Source organism: Salmo salar, chromosome 01 (genome assembly GCF_965601325.2).
Source record: "Salmo salar chromosome 01, fSalSal1, whole genome shotgun sequence".
In the NCBI taxonomy this organism is placed as follows: Eukaryota; Metazoa; Chordata; class Actinopteri; order Salmoniformes; family Salmonidae; genus Salmo; species Salmo salar.
Genome location: NC_138291.1, coordinates 132221782 through 132236637, shown reverse-complemented (window position 1 = coordinate 132236637; position 14856 = coordinate 132221782). Strand labels below are relative to the sequence as shown.

General features: G+C 42.4%; 1 protein-coding gene across 1 annotated transcript in view; it reads left to right on the top strand.

Annotated features, from left to right (window-relative positions):
* Positions 1-14856, top strand: part of col27a1a (collagen, type XXVII, alpha 1a) — a 365335-nt gene that overhangs the window by 337964 nt on the left and 12515 nt on the right. The window contains exons 48-56 of the mRNA XM_045688056.2: positions 3214-3321; positions 3618-3725; positions 3907-3960; positions 6462-6524; positions 7586-7639; positions 7728-7763; positions 12117-12134; positions 12260-12286; positions 14742-14768. Coding sequence (XP_045544012.1) covers positions 3214-3321; positions 3618-3725; positions 3907-3960; positions 6462-6524; positions 7586-7639; positions 7728-7763; positions 12117-12134; positions 12260-12286; positions 14742-14768 — 495 coding nt within the window. The remainder of the gene's footprint in view (positions 1-3213; positions 3322-3617; positions 3726-3906; positions 3961-6461; positions 6525-7585; positions 7640-7727; positions 7764-12116; positions 12135-12259; positions 12287-14741; positions 14769-14856) is intronic.

The following is a 14856-nucleotide window of genomic DNA, read 5'->3' as shown; positions in this document are numbered from 1 at the left end:
AGCCATGATTAAGAAGACTGCACCTAACTTAGAACCAATTAGTCCTCAGCAGTTAGAATACAATGCATGTAGTAAAGCAATGGTATACCGTGTACTAAAGCAAAATTACACATTCATATTGCCAAAGAAAAATGGTTGAACAATTCACCAAGACACAAGAAAAACATTTGGGAACATTTATGAGAATTTGTAAGTAATTAGACAACGATTAACTTAACTAGTTGAGTCATGATGGCAGAAATGAGTCATACGAACTAGATGGTAACTTTACAAGTAAAGTTGTGGGGCTCTTTTAAAGTACTTTTATGGTAGTAGAAGAAGTAAAAAAATGTGTATTTTAATTATATTATTTGAATAGTGAAATAATTTCAATCGCCCATCGATAGTCTGTAGTGGTCAGTAGTTTTGGACAGTAGTTGTGGTTAGTAGTTGTGTGCTCAATAGTTGTGTGGTTGTGGTCAGTAGTTGTGTGGTTTAGTAGTTTTGTGGACACTATTTGTGTGGTTGTGGTGAGTAGTTGTGTGGTTGTGTGGTGAGTAGTTGTCTTTCTCAGTAGTTGTGTGGTCAATAGTTGTGTTGTGTGGTCAGTAGTTATGTGGTCAGTTGGTGTGTGGTTGTCAGTAGTTGTGGTCAGGTGTTGTGGTCAGTAGTTGTATGCTTTAGTCATTAGTTGTGTGGTTAGTAGCTGTGTGGTTGTTGTCAGTAGTTCTGGGGTTGTGATCTGTTGTAGTGGTGTTGTTGTCAGTAGTTGTCTTTTTCAGTAGTTGTAGTAGCTGATGTAAATAGTGTTGAGTCATAAGCATACCTAGACACACTGGCTTCACTCAAGGCCAGTGGCATATCATTAGTAAAGATTGAAAAAAGTTCTACCTGGATTATGTTTGAGAGACTTCCATTAAAGATCACCCTCTGTGTTCTGTTAGACAGGTAACCCTTTATCCATAATATAGCAGGGGGTGTAAAGCCATAACACATACGTTTTTCCATCAGCAGACTATGATGGATAATGTCAAAAGCCTCATTGAAGTCTAACAAAACAGCTCCCACAATCTTTTTATCATCATTTTCTCTCAGGCAATCATCAGCCATTTGTATAAGTGCTGTGCTTGTCGAATGTCCTTCCCTATAAGCATGCCGAAAGTCTGTTGTCAATTTGTTTACTATAAAATAGCATTGTATCTGGTCAAACACTATTTTTTTCAGAAGTTATCCAAAGGGTTGGTAACAGGCTGATTGGTCAGCTATTTCTGCCAGTAAAGGGGGCTTTACTATTCTTGGGTAGCGGAATTATCCTGAACAAAAAAATGAATGCAACATGCAACAATTTCTCAGATTTTGCTGAGTTACAGTTCATATAAGGAAATCAGTCAATTGAAATGAATGCATTAGGCCCTAATTTATGGATTTCACATGACTGGGCAAGGGCGAAGCCAGTGGTGGACCTGGGAGCCAGGCCGACCCACTGGGAAGCCAGGCCCAGCCAATCGGAATGAGTTTTTCCCTACAAAAGGGCTTTATTACAGACAGAAAAACCCCTCTGCACCCCCTTTTTGCGCATATGGAACATTTCTGCAATCTCGTATTTCAGCTCATGAAACATGTTGCGTTTATATTTTTGTTCAGTGTAATTTTGCTTCCCTCCAGGTCTGAGGGCATACACTTTCTAGTAGGCTTAGATTTAAGTTATGGCAAATAGGAATGGCAATATCGTCTAATTTTCCATCCAAGTTGTCAGACTCCGGTGCTTTGTCAGACGAGCTAAATGCCTTTTATGCTCGCTTCAAGGCACGCATTACACTGAACCATGCATGAGAGCACCAGCTGTTCCGGACAACTGTATGATCACGCTCTCCGTAGCCGATGTAAGAACTTTAAACAGGTTAACATTGATAAGGTCTTGGGGCCAGACGGATTGCCAAGACGCATACTCAGAGCATGTGCTGACCAGTTGGCAAATATCTTCACTGACATTTTCAACCTCCTCCTGACTCAATCTGTAATCCCCACGTTTCAAGCAGACCACCATAGTGCCTGTGCCCAAGAATGCCAACGTAACCTGTCTAAATTACTATTGCCCTGTAGCACTCACATCTGTAGCCATGAAACGCTTTGAAAGGCTGGTCATGGCTCACATCAACACCATCATCCCAGACACCCTGGACCCACTCCAATTTGCATACCGCCCCACAGATCCACAGATGACACCATCTCTATTGCACTCCACAATGCCCTTTCACATCTGGGCAAAAGGAAAATCAGCGTTCAACACCATAGTGCCCACACCTCCCTCTGCAACTGGATTCTGGACTTCCTGACAGGCCGCCCCCAGGTGGTAAGGGTAGGCAACAACACATCTGCCTCGCTGATCCTCAACACAGGGGCCCCTCAGGGGTGCGTGCTTAGTCTCCTCCTGTAATCCCTGTTCACCCATGACTGCATGGCCAAGAACGACTCCAACACCATCATTAAGTTTGCTGACGACACAACAGTGGTAGGCCTGATCCCTGACAACGTTGAGCCAGCCTATAGGGAGGTGGTCAGAGACCTGGCAGTGTAGTGCCAGGACCACAACCTCTCCCTCAATGTGAGCAAGACAAAGGAGATGATCGTGGACTACTGGAAAAGGAGAGTCAAACAGGCCCCCATTAATATCGACGGGGCTGTAGTGGAGCGGGTCAAGAGTTTCATGTTCCTTGGTGTCCACATCACCAACAAACTATCATGGTCCAAACACACCAAGACAGTCGTGAAGAGGGCACAACAGCACCTTTTCCCCCAAAGGAGACTGAAAAGATTTGGCATGGGTTCCCAGATCTTCAAAAAGTTCAACATCTGCACCATCGAGAGCATCCTGACCATTTGCTTCACCGTAAGGCGCTGCAGAGGGTAGTGCGCACGGCCCAGTACATCACTGGGGCCAAGCTTCCTGCCATCCAGGACCGATACAGTAGGCGGTGTCAGAGGAAAGCCCGTATAATTGTCAGAGACTCCAGTCACCCAAGTTATAGACTGTTTTCTCTGCTACCGCACGGCAAGGCCGTTATTGTAAATACAATTTGTTCTTAACTGACTTGCCAACTTAAATAAAATGTAAATATAAAAAAAGATGGGGCTCATCCTTCGCATTCTTCACAATAAGAATACCCAATGAATAATAATGATAAACAGGACAATGCAGTACAAAAAATCTACTCTCTCTCTCTCTCTCTGTAGGGCGAGCATGGTGACGATGGTGAGTTCGGTCTCCTTGGCAAAGCTGGTTACCGTGGAAAAGTCGGCGGGCTGGGACTGCCGGGCGATATGGGAACCTTCGGACCAAAGGTACTGTAAGAGAGATGGAAATTGTGTAGTTGAATGTATGGAGGAAGGGTTTTCATCAGGGTGTAAACATAGGCTAAGGATAATTGAATGACAATTCCAATTCAATAATTGTAAAATCGTCATTAAATCCTATTCGATTCATCCCCTGAATTGACTGAATTAAAAGGTCATTAAGCTCAACTTAAAGAATGTCTTGATTCTAAAAACATTTATGGAACGTTATTGTAGAGTAATAGGCACCTACTCCATACTACTATTCTTAATGTCAGTTGGCTCTATGTGATTTCTTCTCCCAGGGTGAAAGGGGCCTCCCAGGCCAGACAGGACCCTCAGGGAAGAGAGGCTTTAAGGGTGGGATGGGACTGCCAGGGCCACAGGGGGACCAGGGGCCCAAAGGACAACCTGTAAGTTTCAGCCAACTAACATGTATATAGATCAATATTGACATTGATGATACTGGTAATGCTCACATAGCATGGTTCCTGTATTAGCTTACTTCTGTTTTCTGATGTAGGTCTATTGGTGGACGTTGTTGTCCCCCATTGTTGGGGCCACATCCTAACTGCTGTGTCTGCTCTGTTCCAGGGTGATACAGGAGAACCAGGTTTTCCAGGGATACTGGGAGTGTTTGGACCTACAGTGAGTTCATACACACATGCACATGTCAGGCAGCCCAGGGGTATATGTAATGTAGCCGAACTACAGCACCTACTGTATGTGTGTGTGTATATATATATATATATATATATATATATATATATATATTATACAATAAATTGACAAAAAAAAGTCCTTAATAATGTTCATGAAAACAGTTGAGTAAGCAAAAAACTGTGTCCTTCCACCGCCAGTAGATGGGGGCCTTGTACCACACAGTCTAGTTCAGATCTTAAGATAGCTTGGTGGGACAACCACATAAAGTAAACTCCAAAAGTGTTTTTGTTGCTTTGGTTGTGCACTTAGGATTTGAAATGATACAATGATTGAGGTTAAAGTACAGATTGTCATCTTTCATTTGAGGTTATTTTCACCCTTATCTGGTGAACCACTTAGAAATTACAGCGCTTTTTGTACATATTCCCCCCATTTTAGGGGACCAAAAGTATTGGGACAAATTCACATATATCCGTATTAAAGTAGTCAAACGTTTAGTATTTGTATTCAGCAGCTACTCTTCCTTGGGTCCAGCAAAATTAAGGCAGTTATACATTTTAAAAACATTACAATACATTCATAACAGAATTCACAACATTAAGTGTATGCCCTCAGGCCTCTACTACCACATATTTATAACTCAAAATCAATGTGTACATGTGTGTATAGTGCGTATGTTATCGTGTGTTTGTATTAGGTCCCATAGCCCAGATTATTTTGTGCCCAATAGAAATGAATGGTGAAATAATGTATTGTGTCATTTGAGTCACTTTTTTTCTATTCTATTCTTGCAAATAAGAATAGAATATGTTTCTGAACACTTCTACATTAATGTGGATGCTACCATGATTATGGATAATCCTGAATGAATCGTGAGTATGATTATCCGTAATCATGGTAGCATCCACATTTAGATAGGGAGTCAATGCTGAAACCAAGGTCTTTATTCCAGATGACCCCTGTATGGCACCACACATTAAAATACAATAAACACAATACAATACACATTATTATACACAAAATACACTAAAAGCAAAGCACAATCAGAAAGAACAGACACATTCTTCAGTAAAACGGTCCCCTAACAACCGTCTGAAATGCCCTAGAGGCACCAATTCCTCCAATTTTAAAGTGTACTGTCTATCATTCCACACATAAGGCGCAAGGAAATTAAAGGCGGATTTACCTAACTATCTAGACTCCGAATGAGTTTCCAGAGTTAACCAACCCTGTGAACGGATTTTATAACTTGTTAGGTAAGTCAGCAGTTTGTGGAGCAGGGCTATGAAAGATTAAAAAAAGCATAATGATGTGATTTAACCTTTTGGTAAAGAATACAGTGATGAGTACTAAAACTGTCTTGTGATAAAACGAAGGGCACTATGAGAAATGTAAGAATAGAGGCAGCTGCACTTTAATAAATAGTAGAAAGGTTGACTGCCCAATCTGCTTCCTGCTGACTAGAGCGACAATATCTGTTTCTGTAAAAAAAAAAAAAGCCCACTATAAATCTTAGTTTTTTAACAAGCTCAGTTGTATGTTTTTTAAATGATAAATCATTGTCGGGACTCGTTTGATTTTGAACCATCCAATGAGTAAAGATACAATTAATCTGAGACAGTGTTACGAGAACTTGAAAACAACATGTGTTTCGTTTTGCCTGTATTAAATACGAGTTTTAAATCAGTAAGGGCAGAACTGCAAAATCAGAATGTAGCCTTGTCAAAGCCAGTTCAGCAGTCGGAGCAATTGTGTACATAATAGTATCATCCACATATAGATGAAAGGTAAACATTTTAACAGATTGACCAACATCATTTATTTAAATAGTGAAAAGAACAGGTCCTAGTATTGGCCCCTGTGGTACACTTTTCTGTACTTCAAGAAATTTGGACCTCATCAATCACGATGGCCTGAGTTCTGTCACTAAGATAATCATGAACAGGCATCAGAGCTCAGGCCTGTCGAGGACAACTTATTCAATAAAATAGCACGGTCAACGGTATCAAATGCTTCTCCACAAACAAAGCAGCACATTTGATTTTTGTGTCTAAAGCATTGACAAGTTCATTAACAACTAAAGTGGTTGCTCTAATAGTGTTATGCCCAGGCCTAAACCCTGATTGGTTTACATTCAAAATACTGTAATGAAACATGCAGGGAGCAGGTCTCGAACCCTCAACCTTCTAGCCCGAAGTCCAGCGTACTATTGACTGTGCCGCTCGAGCATGCTTTTGGGGCAGAGTCGATATCTGCGCTTATAAACCCAGGGTCGTTACAATACATTTCTCAGATAAAAAAATAGCAAAGTTGTACATTTATCAAGGATTCATTAATCTTAGCTAGACAAGGAAGCCTTGAAATGGGGTGATAGTTTAAAATCACTACTATACTTTAAATGGGGGGGGGGGGGGGGGGGAGTGTAATACATGTGTTGCACATGAAGTTATACTGATTTTATAAATGTTTGTCATTGATGTTTCCAGGGGCCTCCAGGTGACTTGGGACCAAAAGGCATACAGGGACCAAAAGGGCCACAGGGCACAATGGTAAGTAGAGGCCTTTTGTATACCAGTAATTTCCGGCATGCTAGCTCTACCAAACCTGGGATCAAGTAGTATTTGTTTTCTTTCAAATAATTTCAGGTTTAGTTTCCCGGACACAGCTCAAGCCTAGTCCTAGATGAAAAATAACTCTGGAGGAAGGGTTTTTGAGTTTGCTTTTTAGTCTAGGACTAGGCTTAATCTGTTTGATTTAGCCTGCCTTAAGTGCCAGAGTTTGAACTTTTGGGACTATTCTGTGATCTGTTTATTGATTGCACACACAGGAGAAGGCTTTGTCTGAAACATCTGTGTGAAAAAGTATTTCCCTTGCTGCTGCTAGAGAAAATACATTAAAATAGCATAAAGAAGATATTGTACTATGTCTACATTGTGTGCGAGCCTACCCTCTTGAACACTTTATTGGTTATACCATGTACGAGCACAGCTTTTTTCAAACCGATGTCAGTTAGCACAATTGTACCTTGGTCTGTTTTGAAAGAAAAATAAGCTTTTTGAACCCAGGTCCGGGACAGTATGCATAAAATATCTTATATTCTTAACAATACTCTAAAATAGTGCTACACATTTTTACCAAGAACTTTCAATTAAGATACAATTCATAAAGTTGCCCGGAATATTAAGAACTATTTTTTGACTACAGTAGTAACACACAAGTTTCTTCAAAACTACTCAGGAGATGTTTAGCAAGTACATATTGGTGTAATCACTGCAGAAAAATAAAAACTTGTTCTTATTTGTATGTGTATGTTTGTATTTGGTGTGAGATTTTTTTTAATGAAAATGCAAAAAGCACATACAGTTCTTCGTCTGTAGGGCTCAATTATGATTTAAATGTCTAGATCCGTCTACACTTGTAAGATATCCAGACACAATGCATTCCCGACTGCCTCTGGAGTCTTTTAATCGTCTACACCAGTCTAAAAATGTGGGCACAATCAGAATGTGGACAAAATCAGGAACAAAGGACGCATGTTAGCACCAGATATAAACAGGGCTATAGATTGACGGGAACTCATCACTCTCTTCCTCTTTCCTTCCATCTCCAGGGCAGAGGTGGAGTAATGGGTCCGATGGGGATTATTGGGCCCGATGGAAGTCCAGTAAGTATTTTACCCATATCAATTAAACAATATTTATTTAGGTATGGCTGCTTGCTTCATCATTCTGACTATACACGTATCTCCTCAGGGCCCTAAAGGAGACAAGGGGAGCCGTGGAGAGATGGTAAGTACTTCAGTGCTCAAACCACCCTAACTACTATACCTACTCTGGAATCCAAGGTCAATTTTAGTATTGTTTCACTTCACTGATTCAGTCTGCTCCAATAACAACACATTTGGTCCTTTGCTGAGGGCAGCCCTTCTCTGGTGAGGGCCATTTGGGTCCTAATATGAGCTCATGGTATAGGCCCAACCTTATTACAATTGATCCGTTTTAACAGATTAGCATTGTATCCAAAAATCAACATAGTAGTTACTATGTAAGATACTTTTATATGTCACATGCACTTACTCAAGCCTTTATTAAGACCACTGAAATGGCAGTGTACAATCTGGAATGACACTCTCAGTAACAGCTGTACAAAATAACTGAATGCAAACCACGCCCCAAATATTCTAATGAGCCCCCGCCGCTACATTATCAAGTAGAACAGAATAAAACACTCACCTGATCTAACACATTAGGGGCCACTGTGGGCTTCCCCATTTGGCCCATGCTATGTTACCCACCTAATAATTGGCCCAGCATGTGCTAGCACATGTTAAGCTGGTGTGGGCTAGCCTGTGGTGGACTAGTGTTGGCCAGCCAATGTTAGGCAGGTGGAGCTAGTCCATGCCCACAGAATGTCCAACAGGGCCAATGTGGTCATGTTTTCTGGGTATTGTCCACTTGCAGCTCTGTAGTCTTTTTAAAGGCTTAAGTAAGCGCATGAGACAATAAAAAAGCTATTGATAATATCAAATGTTGTTGAGTCAACATTTTCATTACAATATCTAATTGTTCTTCTCAGCATGTTGAAAGAAAAAAGAAAAATTATCTAGAATGTTTAAACAGGCATTTTACAGCATTCTTGTCACTTAAAAATAACATTTTCCTACCAGGCCCCTATCATGTGGAATAATCTCCAAGTAATGTTTCATTTGGATGTTTTCACGACTTCCGCCGAAGTCGGCCCCTCTCCTTGTTCAGGCAGCATTCGGCGTTCGACGTCACCGGCCTTCTAGCCATCACCCTTCATTTTTCATTGTTCCATTTGTTTTGTCTTGTTCCCAGCACACCTGGTTTACATTCCCTAATTACACTGCTATATATTCCTCTGTTCCCCTCCATGTCTTTGTGTGGAATTGTTTTGTGTTACGTGTTTTATGTGACGCGCCAAGCTGGTTTTCCATGATCCATGTTTATTTCACGAAGTATGTTTATTTGGTAAACTATAGCTTTTGTGACCGTTTTCGTGCTTTGCACTTTTGCCATTTTTGCTGGAGGTTTTGACGCAGTTGCCTCCGTCTGCTGTTTGCGCATGCCTAAATAAAGTGTGTGCCTGTTCACAACTCTCTGCTCTCCTGCACCTGACTTCGCTACCAGTACGCACACCCGTGACACCACCTTTCATTTTCCATTTGTTTTGTCTTGTTTTCCCACACACCTGGTATTAATTCTCTCATTACATGTTGTGTATTTAACCCTCTGTTCCCCCCATGTCTGTGTGTGTAATTGTTTATTGTCAGGTTGGCACGCTTCCGGCTGGATTGCGCCAGGTTATATTTTACATCCGTGCTTTTTGACAGCCTGTACTTTGTACTTTTGTACTTAGTGCTGCCTCACTTGTTCTGAGGGCATTTGTTTTTGTGACGCGGTTGCGTTCTATTCATATATTGCCTCAGTAAAGTTCCTTGTCCACTCATCTCTGCTCTCCTGCGCCTGACTTCCAATGCACACCTTGACAGATGTGGTGTTGCCTCTGGGTCAGTTTAGGAGAAAGGCTAGGGATTTATATATTTATAAATGTCACGTTCTGACCATAGAAAGCTTTTATTTTCTATGGTAGAGTAGGTCAGGGGGTTTTGTCTAGTTTCTGTATTTCTATATGGGGTTCTAGTTTCTGTAATTCTATGTTGTTTTTTGGGATGATCTCCAATTAGAGGCAACTGGTCATCGTTGTCTCTAATTGGGGATCATATTTAAGTTGTTGGTTTTCCCACTAGGTTTTGTGGGAGATTATTTTGAGTAAGTGTGTGTTGCACCTCTTCATCACAGTTTCTTGTTTTGTTTGAGTTTATTGGTATGTCTTGCATAGTTTCACAGTTTAAATAAAATGTGGAACGATCCACACGCTGCGCCTTGGTCCCATTCTTCAGACATACGTGACAGAATCTCCCACCACCAAAGGACCAAGCAGCGTGGTCAGGACAAATGGACATGGGAGGAAATCCTGGACGGGAAAGGACCCTGGAGGCAGGCCAGGGAGTATCGCCGTCCGAAGGAAGAGATTAAAGCAGCTAGAGCAGAGCGGCGACGATACGAGGAACTAGCACGGCAACGACGGAAGCACGAGAGGCAGCCCCAATAAAACATTTTGGGGGGGCACACGGGTTGGTTGGCGAAACCGAGGGGTGAGTCTGAGAGCGAAGAGGAATATTGGGAGAGACTGAGCTAGGAGTACTGTGAGATAATGGAGGAGGGTGATGAGAGCGAGAGAGCTGTTGGTTTGGCGTAGTATGTACGGCATTTTCCCTGAGGAGCATGTTAGCCGTCAGATGCCACCTGAGTCAGCTCCCCGTACTCATCCCAAGAAGTGTGTTAAAGTTCTGGTACAAAGGAGGCCGGCTATACGCACCATGTCTCCAGTGCGCATTCACAGCCCAGTACGTCCTGTGCCAACTCTCCGTACTCACCGTGGGGAGCGTGTGACCTGTCAGGCACCATGTTTTGCGGTGATACGCACGGTGTCTCCAGTGCGCATTCACAGCCCAGTGCGTCCTGTGCCAGTGCCCCATACTTTCCGGGCTAAAGTGAGCATCCAGCCAGGACGGATTGTGCCAGCACTAAGCTCCAGACCTCCAGTGCACCTCCACAGCCCAGTACGCCCTGTTCCTGCTCCTCACACTCGCCCTGAAGTGTGTGTCACCAGTCTGGGGCCACCTGTCCCGGCTCCATGTACTAGGCCTTCAGTGAGTCTCTCCAGTCCGGAGTGTCCTGTTCCTGCTCCCCGCACTCACCCTGAGGTGCATGTTACCAGTCTGGCACCACCTGTGCCAGCCCCACACATCAGGCTTCCAGTGCGCCTGCCCAGTCCAGAGCTTCCGGCAACAGTTCCCAGTCCGGAGCTTCCGGCGACAGTTCCCAGTCCGGAGCTTCCGGCGACAGTTCCCAGTCCGGAGCTTCCGGCGACAGTTCCCAGTCCGGAGCTTCCGGCGACAGTTCCCAGTCCGGAGCTTCCGGCGACAGTTCCCACTTCCGGCGACGGCCCATGGTCCGGAGCCTCCTGAGACGGCCCCCGGTCCGGAGCCTCCGGCAGCGGCCCCCGGTCCGGTGACACGAAAGCGGAGGGATCAGCTGACGGAGCGGGGGCTACGCCCCGAACCGGAGCCACCTCCTATGCTGGGGGATTAGCAGGATGAGAAGGTTCTTCGTCCTGCACCAGAGCCGCCACCGACATTAGACACCCACCCTAACCCTCCCTGTTTTTTTTTTTTGTTGTTTAGGGTTTTGCGTTCGAAGTCCGCACCTTTGGGGGTTACTGTCACGTTCTGACCATAGAAAACGTTTATTTTCTATGGTAGAGTAGGTCAAGGCGTGACAGGGGGTTTTGTCTAGTTTATTTATTTCTATGTTGGTTCTAGTTTATTTTTTCTATGTTGGGGTTTTGTCTAGTTTCTGTATTTCTATGTGGGGTTCTAATTTCTGTATTTCGATTTTTGGGGGGGGGGTGATCTCCAATTAGAGGCAGCTGGTCATCGTTGTCTCTAATTGGGGATCATATTTAAGTTGTTGGTTTTCCCACTAGGTTTTGTGGGAGATTATTTTGAGTAAGTGTGTGTTGCACCTCTTCGTCACGGTTTGTTGTTTTGTTTATGAGTTTATTTGTATGCCTTGCATAGTTTCACAGTTTAAATAAAATGTGGAACGATCCACACGCTGCGCCTTGGTCCCATTCTTCAGACATACGTTACAATAAATGTGTTTGTTTTGTTTGATTGTGTATATAATATTTGCTATTTATTTAATTAATCTCAATGTGTTTTTCCCTGGTTAAATAAAAGTGTATCAAAAGGGCTGTAGTGGCACCCTAAAAAAGCTAATGTGTACCATTTCTGTAGGTGCACATTTGTACCTGTGAGAAAGGTACTATTTCGTCACCCAAGAGGTACACAATTGCCTCTTTGCAAATACAACCTATAAGGGTAATATGTAATATGATATACTGCTGACTAAAGGTATAATATTGACGTACCTTACAGGGTACCACCTCAGTGACAAGTAGGGAACCCCAGTGACAACTACTGTAGGTACCTTTTTTCCTGGGTGTACCCAGAATTTACGTATTTTTTCTCTTTCCTTCTTGCTCATCAACAGGGATTACAAGGACCAAAGGTATGTGTTTGCAGTACAGGATGTTTTAAATAATTAAACTGATTTAAAAACCCTCCAATGTTAGGCTTAAAAAAGGCATTTATCACTACCGGATTGAGATGTTTTGTGATTTTGTTGTTTCACAGGGTCTTCCAGGACCCCCGGGACCTCCAGTAAGTCTTCACCTTCCTAACTCAATCTAGCATACTTTGTTAGTGTGTTAACCTCATTTGGCTAACACTTTACTTGACACCCAGTGGCAAAGCACGTTATAACCATGTCATAACAGCTGACATAACGCATCATAACACATGTTTACACCTGTTGTGACATATATTGTGTTATTTTATGCCTGGTTATGACACCTACATAAGAGTATAAAAACCCACAAAACCTACCACGGTAGTTATTTTATGGCTGGTTATGACACCTCCATGAGAGTGTAAAAACCCACGAAACCTACCATGGTAGTTACTTTATGCCTGGTTATGACACCTACATAAGAGTGTAAAAACCCACGAAACCTACCACGGTAGTTACTTTATGCCTGGTTATGACACCTACATAAGAGTGTAAAGACCCACGAAACCTACCACGGTAGTTACTTTATGCCTGGTTATGACACCTACATGGGAGTGTAAAAACCTACCACGGTAGTTATTTTATGGCTGGTTATGACACCTACATGAGTGTAAAAACCCACGAAACCTACCACGGCAGTTATTTTATGGCTGGTTATGACACCTACATAAGAGTGTAAAAACCCACAAAACCTACCACGGTAGTTATTTTATGGCTGGTTATGACAGCTACATAAGAGTGTAAAAACCCACGAAACCTACCACGGCAGTTATTTTATGGCTGGTTATGACACCTACATAAGAGTGTAAAAACCCACAAAACCTACCACGGCAGTTATTTTATGGCTGGTTATGACACCTACAAAAGAGTGTAAAAACCCACAAAACCTACCACGGTAGTTATTTTATGGCTGGTTATGACACCTACATGAGAGTGTAAAAACCCACGAAACCTACCAAGGCAGTTATTTTATGGCTGCTTATGACACCTACATGGGAGTGTAAAAACCCACGAAACCTACCACGGTAGTTATTTTATGGCTAGTTATTATAACAACATAAGCGTCAATACCCACAAAACCTGCACACAAGGAAAAACAGTCAATTACACCGTAGCCTACGTGTCAACAGTGTGTTTATGTTGAATACATTTTGGGGAAATTTACCATATTAAACTATCATTGTAATTGCACACACATTGATGTCAGACATGCACGTACCCTAATGCTCTGTTGCTGATAAATGGGATGAATGCCGGAGCAGATTTCAGGAGCAGGACAAGACACCCTCTTTTTGACAGATGACTAATATAAGGGCATGTACGAGATAGGCCTATCTGGCCCTGACCCGAGCCAATTGCAATTTTCCTAAGTCACTCATTGTGACACCTGACCACATGACTGAACAGTAATCCAGGTGCGACAAAACTAGGGCCTGTAGTACCTGCCTTGCTGATAGTGCTGTTAAGAATGAAGAGCAGCACTTTATTATAGACAGACTTCTCCCAATCCTAGCTACTGTTGTATCAATATGTTTTGACCATGACAGTTTACAATCCATGGTTACTCCAAGCAGTTTAGTCTTTATTTAAAGCCAGTGACATGTCGTTAATAAAATTTGAAAAAAGTAAGTGGCCTAGACAGCTGCCCTGGGGAATTCCTGATTATACCTGGATCTTGTTTGAGAGGTTTCCATTAAAGAACACCCTTTGTGTTCTGTTAGACAGGTAACTCTTTATCCACAATATAGCAGGGGGTATAAAGCCATAACACACGTTTTTCCAGCAACAGGCTGATGGATAATGTCAAAAGCCGCACTGAAGTCTAACCAAACAGCCCCACAATATTTTTATCATCAATTTCTCTCAGCCAATCATCAGTCACTTGTGTAATGTCCTTCCCTATAAGCGTGCTGAAAGTCTTTTGTCAATGTGTTTACTGTAAAATAGTATTGTATCTGGTCAAACACCATTTTTTCCAAATTTTACTAAGGGTTGGTGACAGGCTGATTGGTCGGCTATTTGAGGCGGTAAAGGCAGGCGCGCCAGGAACAATTTTTCATCTTTTTCCTGGTCCCATGCATCCAATTACTCTCACCTGGAGTCAAACACAATTTTGACATGGTTATTTAACATGTCACCCTAATTTGCTCTCACTTTCAATTTTGAAGGGCTCCAGTTTTTCATAACAACAGCTTTGTTCACAGTGCATTCTCAAAACTCCCTGCTCTTAGCATGTTGGAAAGTAGCATCTCGAACCACTATTGTGACTGATCATTTTTTTATCACACACGAAAACTGTTTATTAAAAAAAATGTAAGAGAATATTTTGCCAAAGGTACCTGGTTGGACGCAGAACAACTTAAGGAAACTTCCAACCGAAGAATTCAGATGGGCCTAATCAAGGACTACATTGCAAGATTAGTCCTTTATAAGGGCTAATTTCTTGATAGTTCCTGCAATCCAACTGTGTTGGAGCATACTCCATCTGGGTTACTTTAGGTGATCTGTAGCGTTATTCCTCCTGACTGGTTGTTCTATTTTCTCTAGGGTCCTCCTGGTGTCCCTCTGTCATTTGTAAGTTATTGTACATCTCTTCAATACACTAAATACACTAGACCTTTCACCAAAACATTAGCTACTGTGACTATGGCCATCATCAACT